This window comes from Suricata suricatta, chromosome 3 (genome assembly GCF_006229205.1).
Source record: "Suricata suricatta isolate VVHF042 chromosome 3, meerkat_22Aug2017_6uvM2_HiC, whole genome shotgun sequence".
NCBI classification, from domain to species: Eukaryota; Metazoa; Chordata; class Mammalia; order Carnivora; family Herpestidae; genus Suricata; species Suricata suricatta.
Genome location: NC_043702.1, coordinates 20,174,492 through 20,191,899, shown reverse-complemented (window position 1 = coordinate 20,191,899; position 17,408 = coordinate 20,174,492). Strand labels below are relative to the sequence as shown.

Here is a 17,408-nt window from a genome sequence, read left to right as displayed (position 1 = left end):
TGTGTTACGTGGCGACCTGATGACTTTCCACACGGATTTGGGAAATCCTCAGGATCCAGCGAATGAAAAACCTTGCTTAATAAATAAACATAAATAAAAAGTGATAAATAGTAAGTCAACACATCATCTTCAGCTATGTGCAGCCTGGCCCATTTCTAAGATGGTGCCTTTCTATTTGTTGGAAGAAACGGTGTGGGCAAACACTGCCCCCTTTCTCAGGTGCCGAGACTCTTTCGTCCCATCTGTCCGGCTAGATCCGCACCACGTCCATGGCCCTCCCGTGGCCTTTCACGAGCACGTTCCTGGGCTACCCTCACCAGCAGACCAGCATCTTCCTGCGCCGCAGCCCCTCCCTCGTGGTAGACCCGTGCAGACTAATCGCAGAGAGAAGGCAGCACACGCTCTTTCAGTGTCAGGCCTGACGTTCCTTCATGCACTTTGCCCATTTTTTTTAACCTGACTTAATTTTCTTTCAGATCCGAGTATAAGATACTACCTGTTAAAAACACTTGTTATGAAAACAATCATGTTAAAAATTGTAAAACTCTCCACGTGAAGTGGGGCCTTCAGATGAGTTTCAACCTGCGCTTCTGTGCAGATTCTGTAAAAAAGAGTTGATATCTATCCAGCTTCAAATGGCAGCTTCTCATCACTCAGGAACTATTTTCCTGACACTTCATTTTTCAGTCCTTTAGCTTCTAGACTGGGGAGCAGAAACACTTAGAATAGGTGGTGAATGGGGCTTACACACATCACTTTGGTTGTCTCTGCTGCTGACCTGCTAGATGAAAGAGATTGGTTTTGGTATTTATTGATTGCCTCCAGCATATTGTTTGCTGAACAGAAACTTACAGGACATATACAAGGTACATATTTACTGAGAGCTTATCTCCTGTTAAGAGAACACACACCACCTGTGCCATTTCTAGGTGCCAGTGGATGTTAAATGTGCTTTTCTTTCTATTTTTTATTTTTAAAAACCTTTTTTTAATGTTTATTTATTTTTTATTGAGTTAGAACACGTGTGAGGGAGGGCCAGTGAGAGGGAGACACAGAAGCCAAGGCAGGCCCCAAGCTGTCAGCACAGAGCCCAACGCGGGGCTTGAACTCCCAAGCTGTGAGATCATGACCTGGGCTGAAGTCAGACACTTAACTGACTGGGAGGAGGTGTGGTAGAAAGGAAGGTGCGATGGGGGTTGATTCTTTGCACTTGGATTTCACTCAGTGAATTACTTTTTAGATGGAATTACTCTGATCACCAAAGATGAAGCCCCTGGAAGTTCCGTCACAGCCGAGGAAGCCAAAAAGGTACTGAGGAAAAATACGGTCTTTAGATGAATGATTATAATGGATATTTTCTTGAAAAATTTAAATGTTAGGGTAACTAAATTAGAGTGCCCATTCTTTATACAACCAGTTGGCCAGATTCCTTCAACTGCACCATCTTTGTGTCTGATACTGTAAACACCCTCGGTTTTCCATAGACTATAGTAATGCTTCTATAATTCACTTGGAACCACAGCTCTGTTGGCTGTATGGCGCCTGAAGTCCCTAGTGCATACCAAGCTTTGCCTGGACCCTGGTAAAAGCTCTGAAATCCAGGTCGCCCAGTGATTCCCATCATGGCCACACATTAGTCACCCGGGGAACTATTATTTAAGAAATTTGAAGGGGGGCACCTGGGTGGCTCAGTCAGTTGAATATGTCCAATTCTTGATTTTGGCTTAGGTCATAACCTCAGAGTGGTGAGATTGAACCTGGTGTGGGCTGCTTAAGATTCTCTCTTGAGGCACCTGGGTCATTCAGTCAGTTGAGCATCTGACTTTGGCTCAGGTCATGATTTCGTGGTTCATGAGTTAGAGCCCCAAATCCAGCTTGCTGCTGTCAGCACAGAGCCTGCTTCTGTCCTCTGCTCTCTGTCCCTCCCCTACCTGTGTGTTCTCTCTCTCTCAAAGATAATTTTTTTTTAAAAAAAGAGCCTCTCCATCTGCTGCTCATACACTCTCTCTCAAAAGAAAATGAAAAAATAAAAATGTTTTTTAAAAAAGCTAATGGCCAGGCCCCACCCTCAGAGATTCTGTTCGTCTCAAACTGGGGTCCTGGGCAGGGTCTGGGTTTTTAAAGCCCTTCAGGTGACTCTAGCACATAGACTGTAGAGAAACCCTAGTACTCCAGAGTAAGACAGAGTATTCCAAAGGTTATTTTTAAAGTAAAAGACCCCATGTATTGACACAAATAGACCAAAGTCTCCCTGTTTGTATCTGATTCAGCTATGAATCAAATATATTTGGCTTTTGAGTTTCATAATCTTTCACTGTACATCAGGTTTGTTGTGAAATTTTTTTGAAGGTTTTTCTTTTTTTTTTTTATTTTTAATTTGAGTGTGGGAAAGGGCATGAGTCGGGGAGAGTGAGGAGGGAGGGACGGAAGGAGAGAGAGAGAGAGAGAGAGAGAGAGAGAGAATGTTAAGCAGGCTCCATGCTGAGCCTGAGTCCCGTGGCCCTGGGATGATGACCTGAGCCAAAATCAAAAGTCAGATGCTTAACTGACTGAGCCACCCAGGTGCCCCCATGAAATTTTAATACGTTTTAATAAAATAGAGTATCTCACAAGTAGATGGTTCATAACATTGAACTTCAGCTGCAGTTCTGACGGATCCAGTCCTGCTGGCACAGCAGCCTGCAGCTGTCAGTTGCTGTGCAGGGGGGCCCGCCATTCTGCTGGGCCCTGCGAGGGCGAAGACAGCACCCTGCCCTTAAACCGGGTTTACGAGGTTCCAGGGGCAGGTAGTGGAGATTCAAAAACCTACCAGCACACGCTAAGGGAGAGCTTAGTCTGGGCTGGTAGACAGGAATGTTAAGGGAATGGCAGGAACAAAGCTGGAAGTTTTCATCTTATGGCTAAATTGAGGCCAAATTTAAACATGCCTTGAATTTTCAACTCAATAAAGGCATTTGGCAGAAACCATAGTATTTTTTGGGAAAGAAGTTAGAATATGTAAGAATCTGTATTAAGCACTTTGCCTGGCAAAAGCATTTTGTTAAAGAACATATATGGTCCCTGCTTTCAGGAAGTAAGATCCTGAAATTTTAGAAGCATGCCCTACGACGCTGACTTCTGTCTCTGGAGGGGCCCACAGTGTCTGTACCCTCTTCTGCCACAGTCAATACCGTGAATATGTCCGTACTCAAGAGTATGTTATCTAACTGCTTGGTTTTTATCTGTTTGTTACTTTATACAATGGCATGGTAATGTTTCCCCTTTGAACTAGAGTGTGTCATTCGGTGCTCTCCAGAGAGATCCAACCAATAGAATATATATATGGGATATATGGGTGTGTATGGGTGTGGGTGTTGGTGGGTGGGTGGGTTGGGGAAAGATTTATTTATTTTGAAGAACTGGCTCATGAAACTGTGGGGACTGGCAAATCTGGAATTTGTAAGGCAGGCCAGCGGGCTAGAAATCCAGGCAAGATTTCTGTGTTACACTCTTGAGGCAGAACTCCTTCAATTGATTGGGATGAGACCTCCCAGTATTACCAAGGGTAATGTTTATTCCAAGGCAGCTGATTGTAAATGTTAATCACCTTCACAGCAACATCTAGACTAGTGTTTTGCACCGGAGCTGGGCACTGTGGCCTAGCCAGGTTGACACAAAAAATTAACCATCACTTAGTGTGAAGGCTGATCAGTCAGCTTTTGCTAAACAATAAACAAGTAAAGTAAGTCAAGTCAAATAATAATTTAATTTTAGTCATTATTGCATTTAAAAAAATCTGTCATCTAGGTGAGAGCTGAGTATGTATTACTGTTAACGAAGAAAGAAGAGAAGCACTTGATCTGAAAAAGGTAGTATTTTCCTCTCAGCAGTGCATCCTAACCAAAGGTGTCGTGGCTCAGTGAGTCCAGAATTGTAGGGAGAAAAGAAACCTAAGAAGGGATGATGTGCTTCTCGCAGATTGTCTGAGGCTTGTTCTGTGCTGCAAATGTAGTATCTTCTTTGGAACTTAAGGGCCCAGAGCCTAACTATGGGGAATCTTCATGGCTGTTAATTAAGCTGCAGAGAGGAATTTCAGCTAATGACTAGGTATGGGGCGCTGTCCTTACATGGTTCCAATGTCAGCAGAACTGATGACAGTTGGTTGTGAGTGGAGACAACTCTGAAAACTTCCCATCTTTGTTGTTACCAAAACATTCATTTTGTTTCTCAGGGGGAAAACTTAATCTTTTGTGTTAAAAAAATTCTTTTAAGTTTTTTTCGTTTATTTTTTGAAAAAGGGAGAGAGAATCCCAAGGAGGCTCCACACTGCCAATGCGGAGCTCAGTGCAGGGCTTGAACTCCTGAACAGGAGATCATGACCTGAGCTGAAACCAAGAGCCAGCCGCCTGAGCCCCCAGGTGCTCCTGTATTAAAGATGCTTTTACATGGCACCCGTTGACTGTGGGCGAGAGAAGAATGCACATGCAGAGGATAATAGGGAGAATCGGTGGGAGGGACGATCTGGCTCAGGGAAGCTGGCGTTTTGTGGTTTCCAGGAGAGACACGCTAGAGCAGGTCAGTTTCTGACCGTGCACCGCAGGATTTACATCGCCTGCAGAGGAAGTGTTAAGTTTGGTCACTTCCCAAATAATCACTTAAGGAAATCGGACTCTCATCAGGTTGAAGGGCAGTCCTCACAGTCCATTTCAAGTCTGCCCAAGTACTTACCATAAGTCATTTAAAGTTAGAAAGCTGTCAAATTATTGTTATTAAATGTTGATGATTTGCAAAGGATGTCTGTTCTAAACGAAAAGTACATCCTGACTTTACACTTGCACACCTTAAGGAGAGCCATTCCCCTCTGGCATGTTCTCCAAAAGTGTAGATTTAAGGACTCCCTGTGAAATCTAGGTAAGTCAGCCCTGTTATAGAAATAAAGTTCTTCCATGACCTAAGTTTAGATAGTCACTCTCTTTTAAAGTCACTCATAGCTCTCATTTCATTTTGAAGCCTAGACTATACACATGATCGCTCTTTCACATTTGCTTTTATGGTCGCTACAATTTGCCAGTTCTTTCACTTAACTTTTTCTGTTTCTCTTTGTTACCATCAGACACACACTCCCATTTGATGTTTGGTAGAGCCTTCAGGTAGCTCTCATGTCCACCTCCCACGGTGTGGTTCTGTGGTGGCTGGTGTGCTACTTATCCCTGGCATGTTCCAGAAGCTTCGGGAAGGTGTTTGCCCCGAGGCCATTGGTAGTAAGGCACCTAGACTTATGGAAGGTTAGGATAGGCTGACTCTTCATTTGAAGTTTATCTTCCTTATCAAAGGCTTTTCTTTTCTTTCTTTTTTTTTCCCCCTTTTAAGTAAGTTTCCTCTGGCTAACCTATATTAGAGTTAGAACATGGCTCTTAACCAGGAGTGATTTTGCTCCCCAGGAGACATTTGGCATTGTCCGGAGTCCTTTTTGGTGGTTACAATGGGGGAAATGGGTGCTACTGACTCCTAGTGAGTAGAGGCCCGGGACGTTGGGAAACATCCTCTGGTACACAGGACAGCCCTCTGACATAAAATAATTCTCTGGGGGCTTCTGGGTGACTCAGTCAGTTGAGCGGCCATGTCTTGATTTCAGTTCAAGTTATGATCCTGAGGTCATGGGATCAAGCCCTGCATCAGGCTCCATACTGAGTGTGAAGTTCACTTAGGATTCGCTTTCTCTCCCTCTGCCCCTCTCTCCGGCTCACTCACTCTCTCTCTCTCAAATAAAAATTAAGAATAAAAAGAATTCCCTGGCCTAAAATATTGAATAATATTGGGAAACCCTGAGTTAGAAGAATTAAGACAAGCCAGATCCTTAACTAAGGCAGAGGAAGTTGGCTTAAGTTGTATATAATTTCATTCAGCTAGAAAGAATTCTTAAGATCTTCGAACGGAATTTTTATTTTTAAAATGTAACGCTTACAGGGAATCCTGATACATAAAACAGAGAAGGGCAGTGCTTCTCAGTTGGTGGACAGCAAGTGTGGCCGGCTGGGTGACCTGTGCACAGGGGACTCCGCAGAGCACACAGGACCTCAAGGAACAGAACCTGAGAAATACTGATTCAGACTCAACTCCTTATTTTGTAGATGGAGAAACACAGTAGTCAACAAGAAGTAAAATAACACGGCTGAGATCTCCTAGTAAGTCCTGGCCAAGAGTCCTGTTCTTGGACTGGCCCCCAGTCCTTCATTCTTCTTACCCCATACTGAGCACAGAAAGGAAAGAGGATTTATCCCCCTGGCTTTGCTGTATTGTTTCTCGTGGATACCAAGGGGCCGAGCCATGTCTAAATGATCACTTGATAGGAACTCTGGGCGGGGATCGCCTTGTTAGAACTCGTGGTCCTTGTAGCCGCCTAATCCAGCCTTCTCGATTGTTGTTGACATTTACTGAGTTTCCTCTTTAGCATCATGGATGGTAGGAGTGTAGCAATCTGGTCCTTGTACAGCCTCCATCTAGAGAGGTGACGTTGACTTGCTTGGTGTTCTCTGGCAAGTTCATGGCTAGCAGAATCAAGTAGAATCAGGACCCCCAGAGACCATTATAGTCGTCTTCCCGCCACACCATGGCACTACCACTCCATGCCTCCAGCCACATATACGCACAGGAAAGATGCCCCTGCCCTGACCCCCCCCCCACCAACCGCAGGGGTACACCTGGCTTCCTGTGTGTGAGTTTGTGAGAGATGTCCAAAGTCTGTGACGGATTGATTATAAGATAAAATTTAAGAATCATTTCTTTTTTTTTTTAATGTTTTTTAAAATTTATTTTTGAGAGACAGAGAGAGACAGCATGAGTAGGGGAGGGTCAGAGAGAGAGGGAAACAGAATCCGAAGCAGGCTCCAGGCTCTGAGCTAGCTGTCAGCACAGAGCCCAACGCAGGGCTCGAACCCACGAACCATGAGATCATGACCTGAACTGAAGCTAGAAGCCAGACGCTTAACCAACTGAGCCACCCAGGTGCCCCAAGAATAATTTCTTGAGAACAATTTTCTTTAACTGCTGTCCCTGTTGGCCCCATCATAATTTTCCTTTGTTCTTTTCCACTTTCGTTTTCTGTCTTAAATCTCTGGTGTAGTTCTGTATGCTAATTCAACGGAAAGCAACAAGGAAAATACTACAATTTTACCTTATATTTGTTTAGAGGTTGATACTTTTAATATATGATTTTAAAATGTTCATTGAGGTGGAACATACGTATAATAAGTACGCAAAGCTTGAATACACAGCCTGATGATTTCTTACATATTCACATGTCTAGGTACCCACCACTGAGATCAAAACATAGAACATTTGCATCACCCCAGAAGCCTCTTTGTACCCTTCCCTTTCAGAAACCTCTGGTCCCCAAGGTTACCACTATTCTGACACCTGTCACTTAAGAGTAGTTTCACCTGTCCTTAACCTTTATGATTCATCCATGGCGTTACAGTGGTTCATCCTTTATTATGGCTGTGCTGCCTTTTATGGTTATACCACAAGTTATGTATCCATTCCACTTATGGTGGGCATTTGATTGTTTCCAGACTTTGGCAGACTTCTGAATAAAAATGCTAGGGCTCTTGTACACATCATTTGGTGGGCGTAGAGCAGGTGTATTGCTGGGAATTGGAACATAAAACCTGCCCTATGACAGAGCAAGTTTGCATACTTTATTCCATCTGAGGCCACTACAACCCCATGAGATAGAGTGAGCACTAGTACTCCCTTTCAGTTTTTGCTGGAAACAGATTACAGAAAGGCCAAGCGGCTTGCCCAAGAGACTGAGGTTAGCCAGGGTTACAGTTCTGTTCTCCCCCAGCAGGTGGCGATTTCTCTGCTGTGTAATATGGCCTTTGTGGCCCGATGTAAGATACACGGGGCGTAAACCTACATGTATGTCCTTCTAGACAAAATACACGCAATCAGACTTGTTCTTCTTGATGCTTGTATCCATCTGGATTATGGGAGATTCTTTGGAATCAGCCCACCGGAAGCCATGTGACTTTAGTTTCAGGGATTGGTAAGGGTCTGAGCACAAGCTGATTATTAGTTTTTAGTCTTATGGAGGGAGTAGACTGGATATTTCCATATAGATGTTACTGACTCCATTTCCCTGCTGCGGCCAGGATTGTTTTTCAGTGTGCTTACAAAGCCATGTTTTATCCATTTCATAAAGCTCTTCAAGTAAGGATATTCTCTCTTGGTAACCCCACGTAAATCCTGGTGGTTTGAGGAAGGAGGAGTGTGTCACACAAGTATCCTTTCTATTTATTCTCAACTTCTCGGCATTGCAGAGGGAAAGAACACAAGAAAAGATGAGAGTTGGCTCCTGCCCCTTCCTGCTGCGTTCAGAGAATCTGTTGCTTTTATTGAGAAAGCAGGCCAATCATTGAATTCTCTGCTATATCTCCAGCTTCCCGTCACACTGCACAGCCTGCAAATTACTTGCAGTTAAAAACTCTGATGAAGAGGAGTGATATGTATAAGGGATCAGCCTTGCCTGGGGCTTTGGGGAGATAATGGATGGCAGCCCAGCCTGGCTTTTAGCCATCATTCGCTTACACAGAAGTATGAAGCAGATCTGTCAGGAGAATCACTTGCAGGTGCTGAGCACGTGATGGAAATGAGCGTTTGCTTGCTGGTGCTCCCCTTTCTAGGAGGTCGGCCTGGTCTCTGAGATGGGCCCTTTGTGCTTAATTGTATGCACTGCAGTCATACTGTGCAGACAGCCCTGCCTTGGTTTATCCGGTAATTGCACCATGAAAAGGGGGCTGTTTGGGTGAGGAGGGGATGGAGCTTGGAGCTCTTAGAGGCTGTGTGCCAGAAAATGTTAGGGTTTTCTAGACTGGCAAGTACCTACCACGTATCTGGTTCCTAAGGGTGATAGGAGGCATGGCAGACTGTGGAATTTCAAGGCCCTGGTAGTCTGTCTGTGTTTGGCCAGTGCGGCTCATGTGTGGCCCCCCAGATGTTTATGGCAAAACACAGCTCTGCTCTTAACCCTTTTCACCCAAACTGGGCAAGTCTTTTAGCCATGCATTCCTACTACCAGAACTATCATGCAGGTGAATGGTAATGTGTAGGAGAGTTGAGAAACAAGGTAAAACTCATTTTTAATAATGATAGAATCATAATCTAAGGTATCTAGGATATCCTAGAACTCTTAGAATCTAAGATGGAAGCAGAGTTTAATCTTTAGACCTATACCGTGTGCAGATACACGTGTGATTGACTCATTTATCTGTCCTTGGTCCTCAGACATCTCCAATAATCAGCTGGGATAAGTAAAAGAGAATTAATGGTACAGAAGCCCATTATAGTTCTACTTAAGACTGCATCCCCCTTTGCTAGCATTTCCCATCTCTTACAGCACTGATGTCCAGCGTTGAATGTGGTCCAGTTTAAGGTCAACAAAGGGCCATGGAAAGATCCATAAGTGTCTTAGAAGAAGATAAATTCCTTAATCTCTCAGTCAAAATTGTTAATGAGTGGTGAGGTGCTTTTGACTGAGGAAAAACAGTTCACGATAGAGGTTGAGTTAAAAGCAAAGTGTCATGGCCATGTCCATGGTGCCAGTTCTGTAGATCCAGCCTCCACGGTTGCCGTCTTATTACCCATGTGCGTGTGTTTGTGCCTACAAGGGATGGCAGGACGTGCAGCACTGGCTTCCTGACACTTGCTGCACACGGCCTAATATTTAAGGGTGACTTTGGCTTGTGCTCCGTGCACACTGGCCCCGAGGAGTGCTGTCGGGGAGAGGGAGGCCCCACCTTCCACCTCTGCTTTAAAAACACTTTTCCAGGTTTGGCTCTGCTGCCATTTCAGGTACTTAAGCACCAGAAGATCGATCACCCTCAGGGGTTAGATAAGTGGTTGACAAAACCTAGCTCTCAGAGGCAGTTACTGCATGCCCGGAGAAAGGGGGTCCCCACCCCACCACTCCCTCCTAGAGGGACAAGGTGGAGAGCAGGAGTGTTCAGATGATTTTCAAGGGCATCTGGTACCCTTTTAAAATCTGAATTTCATCCCTAGATCCTTGCAGACTTCAATTCAGGGCACTTGCTTTTCTGTGCATCTGCCTTTTCAAAGCTCCCAGTCTAGAATACTAATGCTGAAGCATGCATTAGAAGCTTTCTCATCCACCTTCCTTTTCTAGACTTTCTGTAACCAATTGAAGGATTTCCAGGAAAGGAATTACACAGCCTCCCAAGCTCACTGGTTTTTGTGTTTCATGTCGTTTACAGGAAGTCCTTCATTTTGTCCTCTGTAGAGTTGAAGAATTAGATTCTAATTGTTGAGTTCAAACACTTGGTTCTTATGCTCCTTTCAGAAGAGACCAAGACATAATCATTTCAGGAGTTTAGTTCTTTTCTTTTTTTATTTTAGAGAGAGAGAGAGAGCATGAGCAGAGGAGAGGAGCAGAGAGAGAGAAAGAGAGAGAGAGGGATGGAGGGACAAAGAGAATCTTAAGCAGGCTCCACACTCAGCTCAGAGCTTGATCCCATAACCCTGAGATCATGACCTGAGCTGAAATCAAGAGTTGGACACCTAACTGACTGGCCCACCTAAGAGCCCCAGGTTTGGTTCTTTTCTTAACCCTAATGAGCCCAAAAATCCCCTGTGGGAGCAGAGATGGGAATGTCCTCAGTGCTTGACATGGGACCCTCTGGTGGGGTCACTGCCCTGGCAAACCGTATCATTTTCTCCCCCTTCACAAGAACTTTCTCTTGGTGACTAATTAATGTGAGCTCTTCAACTTAAAAACTGGTCCTCTTGTCCAGGGCCAAATGAAGGAGTATGCCTCAAGGTGATGCCTCTTTAAGGCCGTTGCAGTGAGACTTTGCTAAGCAAGCCTTCTTAGCTCTGCCTGTGGCACTGCCAGCAGCCTGGGCCCTCCATCCAAAGGATCAAAAATGTCATTTTGGTGTCATGCCTGGCTTTCTGTTTACAGTTTCTGGCCCCTAGAGAAAGGACAAAAGAAGACACAACAGCCATGTTTGCAGAAGGTGGTGACGTGGATGATTTAGTAAGTGCTTTTAATCCATACCGGGTGTTCTCCAGATCGAACTTGTCCGAATGTAAATACAGCCCAGTGCTGCTTATCACAGGCCTGTTTCTTATTTGAGTCTTAATTGCTGACACACCAGAAGCTCCCGACACTATTATTTATTGCTGTTATAAATTTAATCAGATAGGTAATTTCATAATGGAAATTCCTGTGCTCTCTGGTTTCTCTTATATTGTTCATTCAGTTTAATCCTCCCTTGTGAAGGACTGAAAAAGAGCTGGTGAGGCCATTCCTTTAGTAGCAAAATGTCATCATTTACTGAAATGACTCTCAACCAAAATAAGCAATACAGCATGCAACTTGTGTGGGTTGACAAACAAAAACAGCCTTTTAAAAGCCTAATTCTTGAATGTTGTCAATTAACTTTCTGGACCTGCTCACGCCTCGCCTGGTTGCCTGAGGGGCTCTGGAAGTCTTGCCTTCGTGTCTGTCCGTCCTTCCTGTGGGGAAACGTCCTGCCTTTCAGCCTCACACGACAGCTAATTCCAGTAATATCTTTCAGTCTGTTTGCGGAGAAGTCCTTAGCGCTGTAACGACTCACTGGGTTTGTAACTCCTCAGACGGCAGCGAGCGAGCCGCTGTCTGCCACCAGCGAAGTGGGGCCCTTGTCCTTCCGCTCCCTCCCGCCAGGGCAGCAGAGGTCGGGGCTGGCCTGGCTCCTTTCTAAACGTGTTCTTCTCCTTCACAGCTGGACTTGATATAGGTTGTGCCTGTGTGGGGGATCTGCGAGAATTGTCACCGCTGTCACGCTGGGACTTCTGTCCAGAGGAGGCCGTTCGAGGGGACTGGAAGCTCTGAGGAAGGTCTCTGTGGGTTCTGCGGAAGAGACGCTCCTGATTCTCTGGAATGAGTAGGTGCAGCTGTAAGGGGTCAGTTCGATCCCACACACCTTTATAAAGAATCATCGTTCTTTCCTGATCAGTGTGTTGTTTCTTTGGTGGTCTTTTTGTTCTCAGTATATTATGCACGTGCTTTGAAGTTTTTGGAAGACGGATTTCTTCCTGGTTAGGAAGGATTGGTCAGGATCACACGCCTCGGGAGGCTGCCCTGTCCGGAACTATGGCGTGTCAGTGGTAGACTTCTGAGTCCTGCCCCGCAGGTACAGCCCACTGTCTGACCCCCAGCAGCTTATGCTGGGCATGCAGTGGCTTTCGTTCCCACCGCCAGAGAGGTGGGTTTGGGAAACCATGGCTAAGGGCTGATTCCTTCTTTTCTCATTTAAGCCTTTCGTCCCCACATTCCATCAGGTGGTTTTCCTTGAGCAGGGCGGGAGGAGGGCACAAATTACCTGCACACCGAGCTGCGGTGGTGTGCCCATGAAGAAATGCTCTTCTGGGCCAGCCTCTGACAGATTGGCGAACCCGGAAACACAAAACAAAACAACGGAGAAATTCACCCCCTGTAGTTAGGATTTTACCATTTCATTCCTGCCTGCCTGCAGGTCTCACAGAGACAAGTGTGGTTGTGTTCAGACCCGTCCTTAATTTCCCATTCTTTTCCAGAGTCTCCTTTCCTGTCTCTCTCGGTGATGCTTCCTTTCCTTCACTGAGAAAATAGCAAAACCCTTACTTTTTCAGACCTCATTCCTTTCCCGAGTTCTCACTCCTCCCCCTTCGTGTCACAAACTCTGTGGTGCCCAGTCTCCCAGACCCTCTGTACTCTGTACACGGTCACTGCTTCATTTCACTCTGCAGAAGTGATGTTCAAGGCTTAAATGACTCGCTCCTCCTGTGGATTGCCACTCGTTATGAATTGTCTGCAAAAGAATTTTTCAGTGCCAAGCTGGGAATTAGAGACCTTCTGTGCGTCGCTTGAAGACGGATCTCCCAGCCAGCTGAGGTGAGAGAGTGGTGTAACTAGAGGCCTCTGGGACATCCCGTCAGTACCATGCACATCTTAGTCAATCTTGACAGCCAGGCGCCCGTTTACAGCAAGCCCAGTGCAGGATGCCATCCATACCCTCCTGTCTAGTTGGATGACTGGAGCCCAGGGCGTGTTTGTGACTTGGGCAGAACGGAGACATTTGCTATCCAGAGGGGAAGTTTGTACTCTCGGTTCTACAGTCCTCTCAGCAGACCCTCCTGCTGGTAGGAATCAGGCATAGGGCCTGATAAGCGTCGCTCACCTTGGGCAGTTTGGAGCGTTCCCTCTTGGAGACAGTCCTTCTGTCAAACCAGGAAGTGTGGATCGAGTTAGTCCTCTAGATCTGCCGATGCTTTCTGACCTGTGTTGTACGTGGTGGGATTATTTGTGCTTCTCTAACCCCGCTTTTACCTAAATTATCTGAATACCTGAAGAAAGAAGGAAGTGAATTTAACGGGCTAAGGAAAGAAAGGACTACATTAGTCATGCAGTTACTAAATCCATTTCCTGTAGGCACAGGACATGTGCTGGGTAGACTTGGTCAGAACATACTCTTGAGTGAGGGCATGCGTGATGTTTTGGACGAACGCACCAAGGCCCCATTTCCCTGAGATGAGTTTTGCAGGTCTCTGGACCTCCCACACGTTCTGCCAGCTGTGGCCCCGGAGAGCCGCAGGCAATGCATCATGGTCTGCCAGCCCAGGCTAGGCCTCACAGGCCTGATAGTCCCGAGAATGATAGGCTTGTGTGCGAATCGGAAGTCAGGAACTATCGTCCCTGTCACCTTTGATCTATGTCACTAATATTTGTTGACTTGCAGAGGGAGGAGTTAAGATGACTGGAAGGCAGGGGGACCAGGGTCTCTCCCGTCCGTCAAACACAGCTGTATTGAGGTCAGATCACTTGGAACCTCCAGGAAGCTGATCTGCAGAGCGGCAGAAGGCTCTCCGCAGCTTGCTGACTCACAGAGGAGGGAGAGGCAAAGGAGGGGGCTCCCCTTCACTCCTCAGTCACAACCCAGATGCCCCCTCAAGGGTACGTACTGCTGCCCTGTTAAGAACCACTTTTAAGTGTTGGAGTTTGATTCCTTGCCCATTAATTTTGTAAATTAATTGTTAGAATCTTGGGAAATTATTTAGAAAAGCATGTTGGGAATAGACAGTATTTTTACCTAGTTCCTGGTGGTTTTAAAAATAAGTGCACACATACATATCTGTTTTGAATATGTACAGTGGTAATGACCGTCTTTGGAGCTGATTTGATTCAAGCAACAGATAATCTGTTTGGTCCACAGTCTCAGCGTGGGTAGGGGAGGACACTAGGCTCTTCCAGATCCTGAAATCGGGCTCTGCCTCTGCTGCTGCTGTGTGGCCTCTGTCAGCGCACACGCCTATTACCTGCCTTCTAGGCTTGTTAAGGAAGAACGTGCCTGTGAATGTTCTCTGTAAACTGTAAATGCTTTATACAGATAAAGCGCCGTGGTATTAATGGAAACCCAAAATAGAGGGCATGGGCAGAACCTTTGCATAGGTCTGCTTTCCTGTCTTTATTTGTCTTATTTCTTTTAGGACCTTGACTATAGCAGTGCTAATTTCATAATTACTAAATCCTACTGCTGTTGGACTTAGGCTTTCTTTCTAGTTACTACATGGAAATGAAGGTCTCTGTGTGATCAAGGTCTGGGGTTAGGACCCAGGGAAGTGTTGATGGTTTGGAGAAGGTGACCATGCGTCCCAGTTTACTTGGGAGTTACTGTCCTGGCATAATGGCCTCCTGATAGGGATTATAGATTATATTGTCCCCCTAGATTTTGACCATATTAAGTCATTCAAAGGAATGACCATATCCTGCCGTGCCGAACACCCCTTTCCTGCAAACGCCCTGCTGGAGCGAAACACACAAGGAGCAAACAGCACAATGGAAACCAGCACAAGGGGAGCCGCACAGGGCTTCAGTTTATAGTCTGCTTCCTACATCCAGCTCTTGTCACCAGCTGCTGCCAAGCCTAGGACAGGGCAAGGACATCTTGTGGGGCCTCCTCAGAGTAGGCCTTGGTTTTCTTGTCTGGCTGGCATCATGGAGCAGAGGTAGAAATACCTATGGGGGTTAGTGTACATATAAGCTATTAAGGGTTTAATGACCCTGTATAGACACAACTCAGTCACATTTGTAAGTCCTCCTTCCCTCCCTCCCGCTAGCAGGCAGGAGAGAATCTGGAGGGGGACGGGGAGGAGGGCTTCCTCCAGTCTACGCTTTCACCTCCATATAGGTCAGCCCACCATGTAGGTCAATCAGCAGTTTTAATCCCTGCGTCGAGCGTTGGCTTTCTGCGGTTACCTTGGAAAGGAAGGAAACACCTCTTTTCTCCATCTGAACCTAACTCTGGACTAGATTTCCTTCTATTTAGAGAGATGTAGTGCTTCAAAGCGTCCCTGGATGTTCAATGCTTCTAGATTTATTAAATCCTCATGTCAGTAACACTTGACAGTTCTGTGGCCTTAGCAAGTCCCTTAACCTCTAAACAACAGAAAAACGAGGTCACTTGTATTTCATCTGTGGTAAGGATGGCCAGAGAGAAGCCAGGTCTTCTCATTCATGGGCGGGGGTGAGCATATCTATGGCTTTGCAGGTAGGGATGGCTTGAATAATGAGAACACGTGCTGCCTGGGGTAGAGAAGAGGCAACCCAGATGCAAGGCCCGTTCCCAGCCTTACATTTTACATTTCCCAGGCCCATCCACCTTCACAGCATTGTAGTTGGGTGAGGGCTCTGACAGGCCCTGGAAGACGTGTCTTGTATCATGTTTCAGCTTGGGTGAGTCTCTGGGTCTCTCTAGCCCTCTTACCGTTTCAGCATGCTGCAAATTATAGGAGCCTTTGCAGGGCCAGTGTGAGGATCCGGGAGCAGATGGGACGGCAGGATGGGGAGAGGCCTGTAGGAGGAGAGGGTGACCCCGTTGAAGAAGCTTGAGGAACAACAGTTAGGGCAGTGGTAGTGTTCTGGCTAATTCCTGCCCTTTCTTTTGGTGAATGTCACGTTATAAATGAGGGGAGAGTTTTGGAGGCAGAGCTGGGTAAAGAGAAAGAGATTGCCCACCTGGCAGGGAAGGGGATCTAAAGGGATTAGGAAAGCACGGGTGTGTATAGCGCATTTTATTCTTAGTTCTGTCCTGTGTGCGTTATGAGTACATCTTCTGTCTCACTGCTGAATACTCAGTGAAATACGTCTCTCTAATGTCTTTGGAGTTGGTTATTTTAGAGGTTGTGTATGTGCTGTAAACTGTCAGCTGCTTCAGGGAAGGTAAGGGTGAAATAGGATGACCATGGGGAGTCCAGTCGTCTCTGGGTTACATGGATTTCTTAAAGTTTAAACCTCAAATCAGTCAAATGTAGATGACCATGAACTCAGCTCCTCCTTAGGTAACAGTATGACCCGTATGCCTTGATTTTATGGCCAGAATCAAACATCTGTAACTCCCCTTTCAGAAGCAAGAACAAAAATGAACTGTGTGCTTCAAAGTAACTGTAGATAACAGCTTGGCAAGGAAAGCACAAAAGGGTAGCATGTGCGGCACATTTGTCATTGCTCACAATTTTAAAGCTGCATTCCAAACTGTTGGGTTTCACTTGATTTAAATGGGGAAATAGGAGCAAGATCATACCCCTCATCAAAGATGCATGCACATATTCCACGTGGCCGCGTGGCTTTTGTTCATTTCTCAGGATGCTGTGTCTGTTCTAGTGTTAAGATTCTTTATACCGTATGGAAAGATCTCCAGGGATTTTGAAAACAGGAAAGAAATTCCTTCCCCCTCTCTGCTGGTCTGCCTGCTTGGATTAGAAACAGTCTTGCTCAGAGGCAGAGGGAAGGCCATGGTAAACTCCTGGCGAATGTAGACAGCCTTACGGAGTACGTACATGACTCTTCTCTCTCTAGTCCTAGCAAGAATAAAAGGTTGGAAAGTATGTCCCATTTCTTACCAGTCTGCATTGACAGCATTTGGCAGAGGGCGGGTGTAAAAGGGAGTCCTAGGGCATTTCTGACGCCAGGTGGTGTAAAGCCCCAGCCTCGCCTAGGAATGTCTGATGGGGGTTGGAGAAAACCAGCAGATGCTGCCCTGCCGGGACACGTCATTTCTGCAGCTTCAGCAACACCCAGGAACCCGTGTCCCAGTGCTGCCACATGAGGTGAGTAGAACAGAACGTACTCACCTCTGAGGAGAGGAGAGCCTATCTTTGGACCATACAAAAAGCTGAGGAATGAGCAATAATCTAGAAATACCAGTTTACTTTTTTTTTTTAACTGAAAGAGGAAAAATCATTCCAAACCAAGATCTCACAAGTGGACAAAGCTGAGACGCAGGCTGTGGGGCACAAGTGGGGGGAGAAAGGAGGCCTCGAGCCACTCGGAGCACTGCTTGCAGATTGTCCAAAGCCCATGGTGGTGGGCATGGGGCTTAGAAACACGGGAA

General features: G+C 46.0%; 1 protein-coding gene across 3 annotated transcripts in view; it reads left to right on the top strand.

Moving 5' to 3' along the window:
* The window catches only part of XRCC5 (X-ray repair cross complementing 5), an 86,967-nt gene extending 74,975 nt beyond the window's left edge, over positions 1 to 11,992 (top strand). For 2 of the 3 annotated variants that reach the window (XM_029933886.1, XM_029933885.1), the window contains 3 exons: positions 1,241 to 1,308; positions 10,958 to 11,032; positions 11,763 to 11,992. In XM_029933886.1, coding sequence (XP_029789746.1) covers positions 1,241 to 1,308; positions 10,958 to 11,032; positions 11,763 to 11,777 — 158 coding nt within the window. In that variant the 3' untranslated portion in view covers positions 11,778 to 11,992. Of the gene's footprint in view, positions 1 to 1,240; positions 1,309 to 10,957; positions 11,033 to 11,762 lie in introns of those variants that run through there. The other variant, XR_003906489.1, reaches the window with a different exon arrangement.
* Positions 11,993 to 17,408: the final 5,416 nt, after the last annotated feature.